Source organism: Neovison vison, chromosome 7 (genome assembly GCF_020171115.1).
Source record: "Neovison vison isolate M4711 chromosome 7, ASM_NN_V1, whole genome shotgun sequence".
In the NCBI taxonomy this organism is placed as follows: Eukaryota; Metazoa; Chordata; class Mammalia; order Carnivora; family Mustelidae; genus Neogale; species Neogale vison.
In genome coordinates this window covers 1,149,247-1,164,993 of record NC_058097.1, presented here as the reverse complement: position 1 = coordinate 1,164,993, position 15,747 = coordinate 1,149,247, and the positions used below count along the sequence as shown (strand labels likewise).

The 15,747-nt window shown below is 67.7% G+C and overlaps 1 protein-coding gene across 1 annotated transcript in view; it reads left to right on the top strand.

The window, feature by feature from the left end:
- The window catches only part of ZFPM1 (zinc finger protein, FOG family member 1), a 63,129-nt gene extending 55,519 nt beyond the window's left edge, over positions 1-7,610 (top strand). Inside the window, exons 5-10 of the mRNA XM_044255573.1 lie at positions 59-161; positions 1,698-1,901; positions 4,695-4,925; positions 5,254-5,349; positions 5,425-5,571; positions 5,769-7,610. Of these exons, the coding sequence (XP_044111508.1) occupies positions 59-161; positions 1,698-1,901; positions 4,695-4,925; positions 5,254-5,349; positions 5,425-5,571; positions 5,769-7,528 (2,541 nt within the window). The 3' untranslated portion in view covers positions 7,529-7,610. The remainder of the gene's footprint in view (positions 1-58; positions 162-1,697; positions 1,902-4,694; positions 4,926-5,253; positions 5,350-5,424; positions 5,572-5,768) is intronic.
- The last annotated feature ends 8,137 nt before the right edge of the window (positions 7,611-15,747 follow it).

The window sequence follows — 15,747 nt, the reverse complement described above, 5'->3', positions numbered from 1 at the left end:
GACCCCCGGGCGGGCTCTTCCCATGTCTGTCCTTGATGAGTCCTCTTCCTCTCCCCAGGGCCCTGCCCGGACGCTGCTGCTGGAGGACGAGCACTGCTGGCTGCGGTCGCTGCCCCAGGCCCTGACCGAGGCCGAAGCCAACGCGGAGATCTACAGGAAGGGTTGGTATCATGGCGCTTCCCTCGCGGCCTTCCGGCAGGTGGGGGTCACTCAGCTGGCCCAGGCTGGCCCTTAAAGGGACAGCAGCCTGCTGGCCCCAGCAGAGTAGGTGAGCTAGGGCCAGGCCTTGGGGCCCCCTGATGGAGGAGATCAGCCCCAGGATCGCAGGGGGCTGGCATGCAGCGGCTCTCCCCGGGTCTCTAGCAGACCGCCAGGGTCAGCAGAGAATCCCAGGCCCCAGGGGCTGAGTGCCTGCTAGACCACGGTCCTGTGCAGTCCACCACGCTCCAGGAAGGGTAGGAGGGCCACATTCAGACCCAGCCACGTGAGGCCTGGGCCACATCCCCTGGCCTCCTCGGGCCTGTTTCTGCCCTTGCCTCCCTGTACCTTCTAGGAGTGGCTCGGGAGGAAGGAGGGAAGGACACCCCCCCCCCGACACACTGTTCGGTTCCGAGAGCTCAGGCCACTCAGATGTGAGGCGGGGGCCTCCTCCCTCCCCAAGGGGATGACGTCAGGACAGTTTCTGCAGCCACGCCAGGTTCGGCCAGCACAGCCGTCGGGAGGGTGTGTGCCCTGCGACCACAGGAGGTGACCTCGTTCCCCTGTGGGGGGCTCTGCTTTGCTGGAATGTTTCTGGGGCCTGGGATTCTCTGCGTTGCGTCCCTGCACACGGCACATTCGCGGCGTGCTCCCAGAGGAGACAAGCTCTGTCCCATGGGCAGCTCTCATTTCCAGAGGGAGCCAGAGGCCGTCCGGGGCAGGCCAGGGGCACATGCCCAGCCCGGCGGGCCTTAACAGGCAGCCCCCTCTCCGGCTCTGTTCCCCCCAGGAGCCTCCTTGGCTTGCTGGAGGTGGAGTGTGGGAACCTGGGCCACACTCCACTTCTCTGTCCCCTGCAAGGGGGCGGAGGACCCCAGCCCCCACCTACGAAGGGGTGCTGGGACGTGTCGTCAGCCCTGGGTGTGTTAACCCAGCCAGGACGCAGGCCAGTTAGTGCTGCGTGGTCTGCCCCTTCCCGCCCCGGTCAGCAGGGCTCCAGCCCCTGTCCACCAGGCAGGACAAGTCCTCACAGAGGACAGGCGTGAGTTTGGGCTGGGAGGTGGGGGGCAGGGCTGCAGCTCCAGGTGTGGGGTTCCTGGTGGCCTCAAGCCCGAGCCTGAGCCGGCGGAGGGCAGGCGAGTGCCTGGGAGGTTGGCTGGAGCTGCCCCCTGCCGGCCACCACGGGAACGACGGCTCTCAGGGGAGCCATGGGGAGGGGAGGGCCCGTGGGGCACCGGGCTCTGTTGCCTGTCCCCCAGGCCACCGCTCTCCTGGACACCAGGGCAGCCGTGCAGGCGCTCCTCGGGGCATCCCATGAGGCGGTCGCTCCTGTAGGCAGGATGGTCATTACAGAGACGGACCTGACGAGCCGTGGGCCTGGCTCCATCCCCGCCCGCATTCAGAACCCTGGTCTCCAGGAGAAGGCCACGCCGAGGGGCTCAGAACGGGAGGGTGAGCCGCCTGCAGCCCTCCCGTCACCAAGGCTTTCGCCCCCACAGACGAGGCCCTCTGGTGCAGACTCACCAAGCCGGTGCCCGCCGGCGGACGGCTGAGCGCGCTGCTCCTGGCGGCCGAGCCCGGGGCCCCCCCCAGCCACGCTGTGAAGACGCCAGCAGAGCCTGGGGGCCCGGCCCCCGCCGACATCCAGCTCCTGCCGCAGCAGGCCGGCATGGCGTCCATCCTGGCCACAGCGGTCATCAACAGTGAGTACACGACGCGTGCGCCCTGGGCTCTGGGGCTGAGCACTGGGACCTGAGCGGTGGAGGCCACGCTGCAGCCGATGAGTGTGGGGGACAGGCAGTGGCCGTCCCCACAGGGTCCCCGGGCCCCACCTGCTCTCCCCCTGCAGCTGGGCAAGGAGCGGGTTCCGTGTCCATGGTGGGGTGCTGTGCAGCAGCTTGGCTCCCAGCCGGCAGAGGCCAGGGCCGTGTCCACTCGCCCGTGTCCACTACACGGCCCGGCCTCCCCTGGGCAGCGCCACGCCGGGGAAAACCTGGGTGGGAGACTCGCTCGCTCCGAGGGGTGCTCGGGGTCGGACCGCGGCTGCGCACAGAGTAGGGCTTCTCTGCGCGCCACACACACGAACCAAGGGGTCCAGGCTCCAGGGTTGCCCGGCCGGCCCCCCGCACGGCGCAGCTCATGACGTGGGGGCACGATCAGAGGATGGCAGCGGCCAACTTTGTTCGGAGCGCTTGGGCCCGAGCCAGCAACGTGGTTCTACCAGCGTGGCACCAGGCGAAGGCCCGCATTTCCTCTGGGAGCCACGGGCACTCGGGCCGGGTCCGCTCCCGCGGCCCAGATCCCCGGGCTGTGAGCGGTGGCAACGGCAGGGCCGCAGGACGGGAAAGAAGAGATGCTGAAGCCCCACACGAGGCGGGCCTGCAGCACAGGCTGGACGGGGCCTGCGTGGCTCGCGCGGAGCACCATGGCCCCCACCAAAGGGGAGCCCCGGAGGCAGCACCTGAGGGCAGTGGGGGTGCGCGGCGTCCTGGCTGTGGAGACACCCAGGGCAGAGAAAGGACCACGGAGCTGAGTGGGCAGGAGGGAGGGCGTGGAGGGGACGTGGCTTGCGTCGCTCAGACTCGGGCGATGCCCGTGTGCAACTGTGACTGGTGGAAATGACGTGGGGGGAGGCACGAGCTGCAGGTGGATATTCGCCCCCGGAGCCCTCCAGGGAGAGCACGGGTCCTCTGGGGGGGACTGGGCACAGGGGACCGAGGGGATGCTGAGCAGGCAGAACCCGTCCAGACGCCGAGGTTGCAGGGAGGGAGACAGGAAGGGGCTCTCCGGGCCCGGGACGGCCAGCTCACCGCAGCCGCCAGGAGCAATGCCCAGAGTGACCCAGCAAGGTCCGTCCAGTCCCCAGCACTGAGCCAGCCTCACCCGCCCCCCCCCCGGCCCCATCCTCTGTCCTGGCTGCTCGGAGGGGGCCAAGGGAGTCCAAGGTGCTGGGATGGCTTCCCCCCCTCAGGTCTGACGCTTTGGTGTCCACACGTCACCCAGAAACAGCAGGACCGTTGCCATCGCGGGCTACATCCCTTATGCACCCTGCTCCCTTCCCCCCAGCACCCGCCTCTGCCTCGAGCGCTAGAAAATCTTCCGTACAGAGTCCACCATACCTGGTTTAAGTCAGACCCAACCTCCCTGGGCCTCCGTCTTCTCACCTGTGCAGTGGGATCGTAGTAACACGGGCGTCTGCGCAGGTCGCCCGCGTGCACCAGCGGGACTCGGCCCTGGTCAGCCCTGGGGCAGGGGGACCATGAATGTCCTCGCTAAACCTCAGGCCTACGTCCAGGGCTTGAGCGGGCATCTGAGGCCCAGCCCCTCTCCCCACCCACAGCCAGCAGCACCCTTCCCAGCCCCGGCCCCACAGGGACAGAAACAAACCCACCCGGTGCTTTCAGGCTACAGTTCGAGCTCAGCGCCTCAGCCAACGAACAGAGCTGCCCTGAGGCCCCCAAATCAGAGGAACACGAGAGGGAGGAGGAGGGTCCCCTCTGCCATAACCGGGGACCCGGGATACACCTGACTCCGGCTTGAGAACCGGGTCCTAAGCTGCACTGGAGCCTGGACACGTCCTAGGGCCCAGGACGAGGCCTCCGCCTGGCCTGTCTTCAGCCAAGGGGCAGCGGGCCCCTTGGAGCAGAGACCGACAGCTTTCCTCACCATCCCGCTAGGAGGACCCCAAGAACCACCCACGAGAAAAACCTGCCCAGCTGGGAAAACCCCACACCCCTGCCACCTGAGCTCCTACAAACCGAAGTCACAGGCCTCCAGTCTGAGATAAACGTGCAGAATTAAGCAGTCCTGACCCATCGGTAGCGGGTGTGAAGCCACTGGGGGGAGTTAAGAGGGGGAGGGCTTCTCTTCCTCCACAGCCCCCGGTCGCCCCCCTCGAGGCCGCCCAGAGCCATGCTCTGCTCTCGTCCTCTTGCCCACCAGCGTCACGGGTGTCCGCACCTGGCCCCTCGGACGGGCTCCTCCACAGGGGCCCAGGTCTGTGCCCGCCCTCCCACCCGCTCACAGCCCTCCAGCCCCGGCAGGGACCTGCCTGCCCTCACCGCCACGTGGCCACCCCTGCAACATGGCAGCCGTCCAGCGTCCCTCCATCGGGGGTCTCTGGGCATGGCCACACCCCTCCCTCTGGCCCCCACAGAGGCTCTGGCTTCTTTCTGGGAGGGGGGCTCACTGCTGGGAGGCAGCATGGGGGCTGGCCTGCGGGGGCGTTACTCAAAGACCCCCATCCATGCGGTCCGACGGCATCCTGGAGAGCAAGAGAAAGAGAACCGAGTTCTCAAGGGACAAAGCGTGAGCAGCAGTGACCAGGAGGGAGGGCCCCCGCCCTGCCATTCCTGCATCTCACTTCTCGGGATGTCAGAGGCCACGCGTGCAAAGCCATCTGCTTCTGGAGGCTCACTGCCTAGCCTTGAGCTGTGGGCAGCCCCCCGCTATGGTGCGGGGGCCCCCTCAGCCTGCACCCGCCTCTCCCCCGACAGAAGACGTCTTCCCCTGCAAAGACTGTGGCATCTGGTACCGCAGCGAGAGGAACCTACAAGCCCACCTGCTGTACTACTGTGCCAGCCGCCAGAGCACCGGTGCCCCGGCCACAGCCGCCGACGACAAGCCCAAGGAGACCTACCCCAACGAGCGCGTCTGCCCCTTTCCCCAGTGCCGCAAGAGCTGTCCCAGCGCCAGCTCCCTGGAGATCCACATGCGCAGCCACAGCGGTGAGCCCCTCCCCAGGACCTCCGCCGTCTGCAGCAGGGCGTGCGTGCCCCCCCAAGCAATGCATTTCTGCCCCCTCCGGCCCCCAGCTGCCCGCCCTGCCACAGACAGGCCTGTGTGGCCCTCCCACCGCACCCCAGTGCTCCTGCAGCGCATGGCCCACTTGTGCTCATCAGAAGGGCCAGCTCCAGGCCGGGCCCTTGCTGCAGTCCCAGGACACAAAGGGCAGAGAAGGCAGAGTTCACAGACCACCCCCCCCCCACCCCATGTCACAGGTCCTTGGCCAGCTGGGCTCCAGGAGCCCACCCCTCACTCAGCCCTGTGTTCCAGGAGAACGGCCCTTCATCTGTCTGATCTGCCTGTCGGCCTTTACCACCAAGGCCAACTGTGAGAGGCACCTGAAGGTGCACACAGACACGCTGAGCGGTAGGTGGGGGCCGGGAAGGGGCCGGGGGTGGGGGGCATCTGCCCCAGGGCCCTGACAGCACAGCCTGCCTGCAGGTGTCTGCCACAGCTGTGGCTTCATCTCCACCACAAGGGACATCCTCTACAGCCACCTGGTGACCAACCACATGGTCTGCCAGCCAGGGTCCAAGGCTGAGATCTACTCGCCAGGGGCCGGGCACCCCGCTGCCAAGCTCCCCCCAGGTGAGGCCCTGGGCTCCCCATGAGGACTGGGCAGGGATGGGGCTGGTCCTCATGGCCGCCAGGGGTGAATTTCAATCTTGGCCCTCCACCACCTCTGCCCAGTCCAGCTGTCCCTTTCCCGCCCTCCCCCTCCTCAGGTCTGGCCCAGGGAGGTCCTGCTCCAGCCCTGAAGTGTGGCCCCTGGGGTCTCCCTGCAGACAGTCTGGCCAGCTTCCAGCAGCCCACGGCCCTGCAAGGTTCCCTGGCTTCTACCGACGTCGGTCTGGCGCCCACCCCATCGCCAGGACTGGACAGGAAGGCCCCGGTGGAGACCACCAATGGAGAGGCCAGAGCCACCCCCCAGAATGGGGGCAGCAGCGAGCCCCCGGCAGCGCCCCGGGCCATCAAGACCGAGGCTGCCACGGAAGAGCCCGAGGCGGAGCCAGGGCCCCCGGCCGCATCGCGGACACCGTCCCCGCCCAGCCCCGCCGCGGCCAGGGTGAAGGCCGAGCTGTCCAGCCCCACGCCGGACTGCAGCCCCTGCCCTGGCGAGCTGGGGCTGGCGGCCGGCGCGCTCTTCCTGCCGCAGTTCGCCGCGGCGCCGCCGGCCTCCGAGATCCTGGCCAAGATGTCCGAGCTGGTGCACAGCCGGCTGCAGGCGGGCGCGGGGGCGCAGGCCGGGCTCTTCGCGGGGGCCCCCAAGGGCGCCACGTGCTTCGAGTGCGACATCACCTTCAACAACGTCAACAACTTCTACGTGCACAAGCGCCTCTACTGCTCCGGCCGCCGCGCGCCCGACGACGCGGCCCCCGCGCGCAGGCCCAAGGCGCCCCCGGCCCCCGCCCGCGCGCCCCCCGGGCCCCCGCCCGCAGACGCCGACGCGGGACGGGCGTCGCCTCGCACCGGGACGCGCGAGGACGAGGCGGGCGGCGCGGCCACCCCCGAGGCGGAGCCCGAGGCGGAGGGGGGCAGCCGGGGCAGCCCGAGCCCGGGCAGCGGGGCGGACGAGGACGACGACCCCCGCCGGACGCTGTGCGAGGCCTGCAACATCCACTTCAGCCGGCACGAGACCTACACGGTGCACAAGCGCTACTACTGCGCTTCGCGCCACGACCCGCCGCCGCGCCGGCCCGCGCCCGCCGGGACCCCGGGGACCCCGGCGCCCGCCGCTCCCGCCGCGCCTCCCGTGCGCACGCGCAGGCGCCGCAAGCTGTACGAGCTGCACGCGGCCGGCGCGGCCCCGCCCCCCGCCGCCGGGCCCGCCCCCGCGCCGCCCGGCTCCGCCCCCGAGCCGCCCGCAGCGTCGTCGTCGTCGTCCTCCTCGTCGCCCCGGCCCGGAAGCGGCGGGCCCGACGCCGCCGACGGCCCGATCGACCTGAGCAAGAAGCCGCGGCGGCAGGCGGCCCTGCCCGCGGCCCTGCCCGCGCTGGCCGACTACCACGAGTGCACGGCCTGCCGCGTGAGCTTCCACAGCCTCGAGGCCTACCTGGCGCACAAGAAGTTCTCGTGCCCCGCGGCCCCGCGCCGCCTGCGCGCCGCCCCCGAGGACGCGGCCGTCGTGTGCCCGTACTGCCCGCCCGATGGGCCGGTGCGCGGTGACCTCGTGGAGCACCTCCGCCTGGCGCACGGCCTGCTGCTGGCCCAGCCCCCCGCCGGCGCCCGGACGCCCTCGCCCGCCGCCCCCCGCGACGGACTCAACGGCCGGGAACCCCGGGAGCCGGGCCCCGGCGCGCCCGACGGCAGCCCCCGGCCCGGCCCGCCGCCGCCGCCACCCTCCCCGGGCCCCGACGCGGGGCCGCCGCGCCCGCCGACGCCGCCGCCGCCCCGCGCGGACAAGGGCGTGCAGACCCCGGGCAAGGCGGCGCCGGGCGGCCAGCGGTACTGCCGTCTGTGCAACATCCGCTTCAGCAGCCTGTCCACCTTCATCGCGCACAAGAAGTACTACTGCGCCTCGCACGCGGCCGAGCACGGGCCCTGAGCCGCCGCCACACTACAGCCGGCACCGCGGGGCCCGGCGCGCCCAGACCGCGGCGCTTAATAAAGAGGTTCATCCTGACGAGCGCGGCGGTGCGCGGCCTGGTTCTCTGCGCGCGGGCCCGGGGGCGGGGGACGCACGGGCCACCGCCGGGGTCGCGTGCTCAGTGGCCCCAGAGCGGAGCCGAACCCCAGTCCCGGGACGGCACAGTGCATCCTGGTGGTCGCGGCCCTGCAGGCCGCTCTGGATCCGTCTGGGGCACTGGGGACCACGCCTTGACCTTCCCCGCCCTCTGCTGCCCTCCATGGCGCTACCCGAAGCTGGCGGTTGGCCACCAGTCACCGAAGGGAAGGACTTCGGACTGGCCGGCCAGCAGGGGAGGAGGAAGCCCTGTGCTTGCCTAGCCTTGTGGCGAGGGAAGGGACACAGGCATCCAGCAGGCACCAGGGGACTTAGTGGGCAGGGAAGGGGGCACCGGGTCCCACAGCGTGCCTTGGGGCCAGCAGAAGGCAAATCCTGAGCTGGGCATAGCGTGGCACCTGTAGGGGCTCTGGGGCGATCTCCCACCCCAGTCTGTCCCGCTGTCCGCCACAGGACCTGGGTGGCCACACCCCAGCAGAGTCCAGCCACGTTCTCACCCTGCAGCCAGCGGCCTCTGCTAGAAAGCACCCATCCGTCTTCCCAGCTCCGCCTGAAGAAGCAGAGCGTGCCACACACACACACAACCCAGGGCCAACTTCTGGCCAGCCGCTCACGCTCGCTCTCCCTGCTCAAGGCACGTCTTTCTCACACCCAGCCCTTGTGCGGCCATGGGCCCATGTTTGGACGAGATCAGCCACAGGCCCCTGCCTATCTGACACGCCCCTCCTGTGAGTCCCCAGGACCCCAGCCTGGCCAGACACCAGAGCGCGTTCTGGGGAAGTCCATCGTGGGAGGGTTCCCAGGGGAGCCGAGATGCCCCGGCCTCTGCCACCTGAGGCCGGGGCGGAAGAAGCCCTCTGACGCTGACGCTCAGCCCTACCCCTTTGCCTTGTCCTGCACGAGCCTGCATGGAGATTTCAGGAGGCCTCAGACCCCCGGATGAAAGCAGACGTCACCGATGTCCACGCATACTGTCAGTAGAAACTTAATGCAAGTGAGCGTTACTGAACACAAACTACAATAAAGTATCTGAAGGGATGCTGGGAGCCTCAGGGACAGGACCCCTGATGAGCCGACAAGGGCCACAAGGGAACTGCGCGGGCTGTGGGAGGAGGGCACAGAGACTGAAGGGCAGGGCCGCACGCAGAAGGGCCTCAGTCCCCCTGCCTACCGGGGAGGCAAGCGGGTGCGCAGTCATCCCAAAGCCCCTTCAGGGGGCAGGAACACCCCGTGACTTCTATTCCAGCCTAAGACTGGGTCTGGGCTGACCTCTGTCACAGGGAGGTCCTGGGCCCTGCAGCCCATGCCCCCACCCAGGCCTCAGGAGGCCACTGGGAGGCAGCGCTACGCACCTCATTAAGGTTCCTGCGCAGGGGTCCTAGGTCACATCCCCTCCCTCTCCGACCCCAGGTTTCCCACCCCCTGCAGACCCCACCCGTGCCCATGCCACCCCCTCGAGTCCCCTCCATCTCCCCTACCCCCACACCATCCCAGGGCAGCTCAGGCCTTGAGCCCCTCTCCAGGAAACCCGGTGCTCCCTGCTCCCAGGCCACACCTCCCAAACCCGCTGCCTTTCTAACTAGGGGGTTCGAGGCTTTCTCCCTGGGGGAGACATACTCTCCCTGGGGGGCGAGGGAGGGGGGCACATGGATTTTGTTGCCCCTGCATCTCTATCTAGCCCAGCCCCTTCTGAGCACCGCACCCACCCGTCCCTCCGGAGCCCTGCCCTGACTTCCCTGCTTCTGCTCAGATATGGCCATTGCTGGCAACCTTTGCTCCTCAAGCCAGTGACACCTGCCACCCTCCCCCTCTGAAGCAGCTCTGGATCGCCCCAAGCGCGCCTTCCCCCCTGCCACCTGCCTCTGGCTTCCAGGTCTGTGACTTCGCCTCCATCCTCCCTCAACCCCCATTTCCAAACACTCAGTGAGTGTGATAGGTTCCACCTCTGGGGACAGCTGCCGCTTCTCCCTGCCCCGTGGCCTGGCCACCACCACGGCCACCGCAGCTCATCCCCACTGCTGTGCTCTGAGAGTGGCCTTGCGCCCTGCTTCAGGCTCTCAGGATTTCCCGCCACACAGGGGTGGCCTCTGAGCCCTGCTCACCCACCACACCGCTGGGCTCCACGCGGCTCCACGCTACCCCAGCCGCCAGGGGCCGCTCCCAGGAAGGGCTGCCCTTCACAGCACGCAGCTCTCAGCTTAGGGACCTTCTCTGACCCTCCATCCTGACACCACAGCAGGAGTCACTCTGGGGACCCCTGTCTGTCACCCCTTCCCCCAGGCCCCACCTGCCTTGACCAGTGTTTCCTCGCCCCTGGCACCTGGCACTGTGAGGGGCACTCGGGTCACCGATGTCGAGAGGGAATGGAAGGCCATCTGGGGCGCCAGCCCCACCCAGGACCCTTCCGGATCCCAGTCCCGTTCGTCGCCTGCCTTCTGTTGCCCTTTGCCCCGCGCCAGCTGCATCTCCCTGGAGCCAGCTGTGACCGGGTGATGTCCAGCCACAGCTCCTGGCACACACGGCACACGGTCCACATTCAAGGTCACCACCTGACCCCATCTCCTCCTAACCAGCCATCCCCCATGCCCTGGTCATCGCAGTCCACCGCCCAGGACGTCCCACCGGCATCCCCGTGCTGCCCGCTCCCCCAGTGTGGTGGCAGGAGAACAGGCTCTGGCAAGTCCTGCAGGTGGGCACTCCTGATGCCAGGGGCCAGCAGCGACTCAGTTCTCCAGGCCAGCAGGCCGGGTGCCGGGGAGCCTGTGGCCCTATCATGTGCGCCAGGGCTGACCCTTGTTCTCCCCCAGGTGGGGGAGGGAGAGGCTCCAGGCCAGCCGATTGGGGATGGGAGGCTTTGTGGTCCCCGCTGGGATGGAACACGGGGGAACAGAGCAGGAGCAGCCGGCAAAGGAGGGGCCCAGGCTGGGATGGGGCCGTGGGTGAGGGGAGCACCGGAGAAGGCAGGCCAGGCAGTAGCAAATGCTTCGGATGCGACCCCAGGGTTACAGCCCCTGAGGGAGGGAGCAGCAGGACGAGGGGGCAGGGGCAGGACTGGCTGTCACAGGAGCAAACACCAGAGGAACACAGGCAGCCCCAGCCCCTGTCCCGGTACATGGACACCCTCAGCCAGCCAGCCTCCTGTCTGCCACCAGGGTCTCCTCTGAACCCCTGGCCCGGCCTCACACACACGCCTGCCCTTCAGCCTCCCCGGGAGCTCTCAGTGGAAGCAGCCCTAGGCTTCCCTCTACTTCCCTTCCTGTTCAGCCAGAACAGCCCCTCTTGCATGGGACAGCCACCCCTCCACTCCTGGGGACAACATAGGAGACTGTCCCTGAGCCTGGAAATACTCGATCCAGGCCCGGGCCCGAGGGTCTGCACGTTCGTCCCTGGCAAGGCAGAAAGACCCCACGGCAGGTGCTCAGAGCTTGGTAGCCCCTTTGTTATCAGCCTAACGGGAGCCTGTATCACGCATAGGGAGAGAGAAGGGAGGGCACCCAGTTGTCCCCCCTTTGGGATCTGGGACAGGGTGACCAGCCTACCCCCTGCCCGGGGAGCCCGTGCCTCGTCCCCTCCCTGGCCCAGCACCTGCCCCGCTTCTGCTCCGGTGTCATCTGTCACGGGAAGGAGCCTTCAGACGTCCAGACCACATGTGAACAGAAGGGCTGGGGCAGCCACCCACGAAGCCGGAAGGACACCCGCCCATCCCAAAATACAATCCCCCAGAAAAACCAGAGTCCTCCCAAACCCCCAGGCACGGCTCATGGGAGCTATGAGGCATGAGAATGTGTTCCCCCCTCAATGCTTCTTGGGACTTGGGTACCTCTGCGGGCGTCGGACTCCGTGCCAGCCACCACTGTCGGGGGGACGCTCAGCCCTTCGCGAGCTCCGCCTGTGGCCCTCCCACCCACGAGTGGGCTTCCGGGTAAAGACACCCTCACAGGGAGGACACGGAACCTCCCTTCCCTGACCGCTGTGTCTGCAGGACCCCCGAGGCTGACCGGGCTCTCTCGGGATGGAGGGGCCCCCGCAAACCCATGTGTGGCCGTGGCCCACAGTCCGTCACCGCCCACTGTGAGGCTGTCACACTCATCTCCTGACCAAAAGGGGCATCGTGGGTCCCACCCCTGCACGTGGTGGCACAGACCTCATGGCCCAAGCACGGGTGCCTGCGCCACCTGCTCAGTAAGGACAAAATGCCCCCGGAAGAGGCCACAGCATGGGCTCCACGCTCACGGTCTACAGGAGCCCGCCCCAGTCCCCAATTTGGAGGCCAACCCCGCCCTAGCATGCCTGACCACAAGGGTCTGCAGAGGCCGCATAGAGTCCGGCCATCGGGGATGACCGCCACACACCTTCACAAGGTCGGAGGTCAGATCAGTGGGGGTCATTAGGGAAGTAGGAAGAAGCTCGAAACGGCATGCCTACGGAGACCCGAAACACGTTAAAAGCTTTGTACGGCAGGAGGGAGGAGAGGGTCTGGCTGGGTCAGTGCTCTTCCCCCCCACGAAGTGCAGGCACGCGCCTCATTCCCGAGGACTCCAAGTGCATTACCTTGGACAACCCCCAAATCTGAGGATCATGTTTCTTAGGGACACGGTGACCCTGACCTCCCACCGGGGAGAGCAGGACCCAGATCTCTGAGTCAGAGTCAAAGCAGACGCTGCACAGATCAAGGCAGGGCCACACCGCCGGCACCTGCAGGCTGACAGTCCCTGCTTCTGTGGACTCCAACGGCCGAGCCGGCCCGTCTCCGAGGGACCACCGCCCGGGCTCAGCGGGACACCCAGGATGAAGCCCGGCGCTGCTGTGGTCCCATAGGTCGGTCACTTCTTCGCCACCGCAACCCAGATGGCCCCGACTCATCCCCAGTGCACGGGAACCCCCATCCAGAGACGCCTCAGCAGCCCTCAGTCCAGGACTCGGAATTCCGTCAAGGGCTCTCCGGGCAGTCGCACGGCAAGAAAGGCAGCGGGCTTCCCAACCGGTCTGCGGACACTCGGAAGCAAAACCCACCCCAGGCCTGGCCTCCGCCCGGGGACTGCACAGAGGGTCCTCCACGGAGAGGCCGTGCTCCTGCAGAGATCGCCTCAGCCCTGCCGCAAGCCACGGCCCCCACAAGGAGCGCACCTCCAGCGGCCTGTGCTCAGCCCCAGAACGCGGAGCTCGGGCGGGCAGAGAGGAAAGCAAGCCAGCCCGGTGCCCGGCCCGCTCCCAGTTGCTGGGGCGTCTGCCACCACGGCCTGCTCCCTGTCCTCTGCCAGCGGCACACGCCCGGACCTGGGGGCAAAGACGCAGGCCCGCACACCCCGGCAGGGACGGAGATGGGCCCAGCTGCCGGGACCAGGAGCTCGGTCGCAGAAGCTCCTCGGCGCCGTGGCATAGCCCACTGTGGGTTTCTCTGGGCTTCCTGAAGGTCACCTTTGCACTCCCCCAGGGTTCCCTGCAGTGACATCACTTGTGGGCAGGTTTCTAACACTTCACAATGAGAAAGCGAAAGCAGGCTCCCCGAGGTCCCGCAGGGTCCCTGTGGGCCGCCCCGGCTCCCGGCAGCTGACGGGAAAGCCATTTATCATGTCGAGGTCTGAGCCGGAGCGGGAGCAGCCACTTTGCCCCGTTCTGCCTGAGACGGAGCCGTCTCTCAGCTCCACAGAAATCGCATCTCCGCACCCCAGAGTACGGCGGGGCTGGCCCCGTGAGTCCACAGGCAGAGCGCTTGCACCACCGCGAGCCGGGAGGGCATGGGGCGCAGAGGGGCGCAGAGGGGCGCGCACACAGCCGGGCTGTGGGAAGCCGCAAGGACCCGGGTGTGAGGGGCGGCAAGCTGTCTGCCATCTCCGCCCCAGAACCCGCTCATCATCTTGCCCACACAGAAAAGGGGCATCAAGCCGGCTGGTCAGGTGACCTTGAGGTGGGCGACAACCCCAGAGAGACAAGGATGGACAGTGAGCAAAGGCCCAGCAAGGCCCAGGCAGACGGGCCGCCTCAGAGCAGTGAGCCTCCGGGTGACCTCGGCTTGACGAGGACGAGCTGGGAAGAAACCTGCCATCCTTTCCCCCAGCCACGGGCTGCTGTGCCCTACCCGGGCATGGAAGCACCAGATCCCACACTCCCGCCTGGGGCTCCCTGGGTTCGCAGCGAGCCGAAGCAAGAGGACGCCTGAAATCCCGCGGGGGACGGAGCTCGGTCCGGGCCCCTGCGTCGTGCAACGTGAGCTCGCCTTCGGGATGTTCACAGCCCCGGGCAGAGGGGGTCAGCCAGAGGGACGGCCCGTAACCCTCCACGGCCTTGGCTGCCAGAACGAAGGCGTCTCCCCTGCAGAGGCGGGCAGGGGTGCAGTGGCAGAGAGAACCGCCGCAGAGGCTCTGGGCTGGGTTCCGAGCCCCTGCCTGGACCACAACCCACACCAGAAACAGCCGGCGGGGCCTGGGCAGCAGCCAGGAGCTCCAGCCGTGCCCCCCTCCCCCGAGACCAGGGTGGGAAGGAAGACGACACGAGCCGCGCTGTCTTCAGGCCAGAGTGTGCTCCAGGGAACCCAAGGGAGACCCGGGACCCGCTCCAGGGCTCTGCACGACCCTGGCCCGACCCACTGGGCACGGATATGGCCTCACGGATCCGGGCTACAGCCCAGCCTGAGGGGGCGTCTGCCGTTCTCCGCCCCGTGCTCGCAGGAAAACACCACAACTGAGGTTCGGTTAAGAAGCTTTTGATGACAAACGGTGAAAATTCTTAATTAAATCTCCACTGTCGGGCACAGTCTTCTTACTGCCCGTGTGATGGCGAGAGCACGTGCCACGGCTGCCGGAGGGGGGGGCACGGAGTCCTGGATGATCCCGGGACCGTCGGCACCTGACAGACCAACAGACGGAGGACGGAGCCGACTTGGGCAGCGGGAAGACGCTTTCGGAACGTGAAGGGCTAGCCCGTGGCTCCGAGGAAGACGGTGGGCAGCATTTGTGGCGTTCAATGAAAATGAGAATTTGGGGACGCTTCCAGCCATCATGGAACAGCTTCTCAATATTTAAAGACTTTCCCGACGCGACGGGGAGAAATACAGATTTCTCCTTTTCTTACATCGTGGGACGAAGGTGGTTCTTCCTGGGAAGCCCTGGGTGTCTCCGCCTTCACGGGGCGCCAGCAGGGGGCCTCGGGGAGAGGATGACGCCCCCGTCCAGACCGCACGTGGCAAGCTCTGGTCCATCCCGACGCTGGCACCCTCGCCCGGGAAGAAGACAACCGCCCCTCCCACCCCCAGGAACACGGCTGTGACGGCGCCCGGGCAGCGCCGAGGAAGGGCGTGAGTGGTAGCGGACCACCCGCCCGCCGGGAGCCAAGGATCCACACGACAGACCCCCAGCCCGTCGCTCTTTGGAAGAAAAAATCAGAGCGTCGGGCGTGAGCACCCCACCAGATCGTGGGCGCCTCAAGGTGCTGGCGGGGCGCTGAGGGAACCGCTGGGCGTGGAGGGACCCTCTAGGCACTTGGATCCCCCCCCCCCGGGACAGGGCGGCCGCGAGGGGCGTGCGTGCGAGTGGAGGGCCTCGGGGACTAGAGCCACAGGAAGGTTCTAGAAGGCTGGAACTCCCTATTCTGCATGGCCCAGGGTCAGGGCGTCTGGGGATGCCGTGGGGAGAGGACACAGGACCAGAAGTCATCCTGGACCAGGGGTACTGCCTCCCCTGCCTCTGAGCCCCTCCCCATGCAGCCCCTTTCCCCAGATATGTGTCCTGGGACCCAAAGAGCAGATGTATTCATTCCCAGCTTGGGGGACCAGAGTCCAAAATCAAGGTGCAGGCAGGACCCACCACCCCAAAGCCTCCAGGGTCAGTCTCCAGGCCTCTCCTCCTGAGGCTGCCAATGGCCGCCGTGCCTGCTGTCCCTCGGCATGCTCTCGGCCTCCCGAGGAGGTCCCCTCTTCTGGGTCCAACCACGTCTCCCGTGTCTCTTGTAAGGACACACGGGAGTTCAGGACACCTGGAGCGGGGGGACCTCACCGCAATGCTTCATTGCAGAGATTCCATACAAGGACACACTGGAGGCTCCGTGTGGCCATGAATTTGGGAAGCCACCGTTCTGCCCATTTC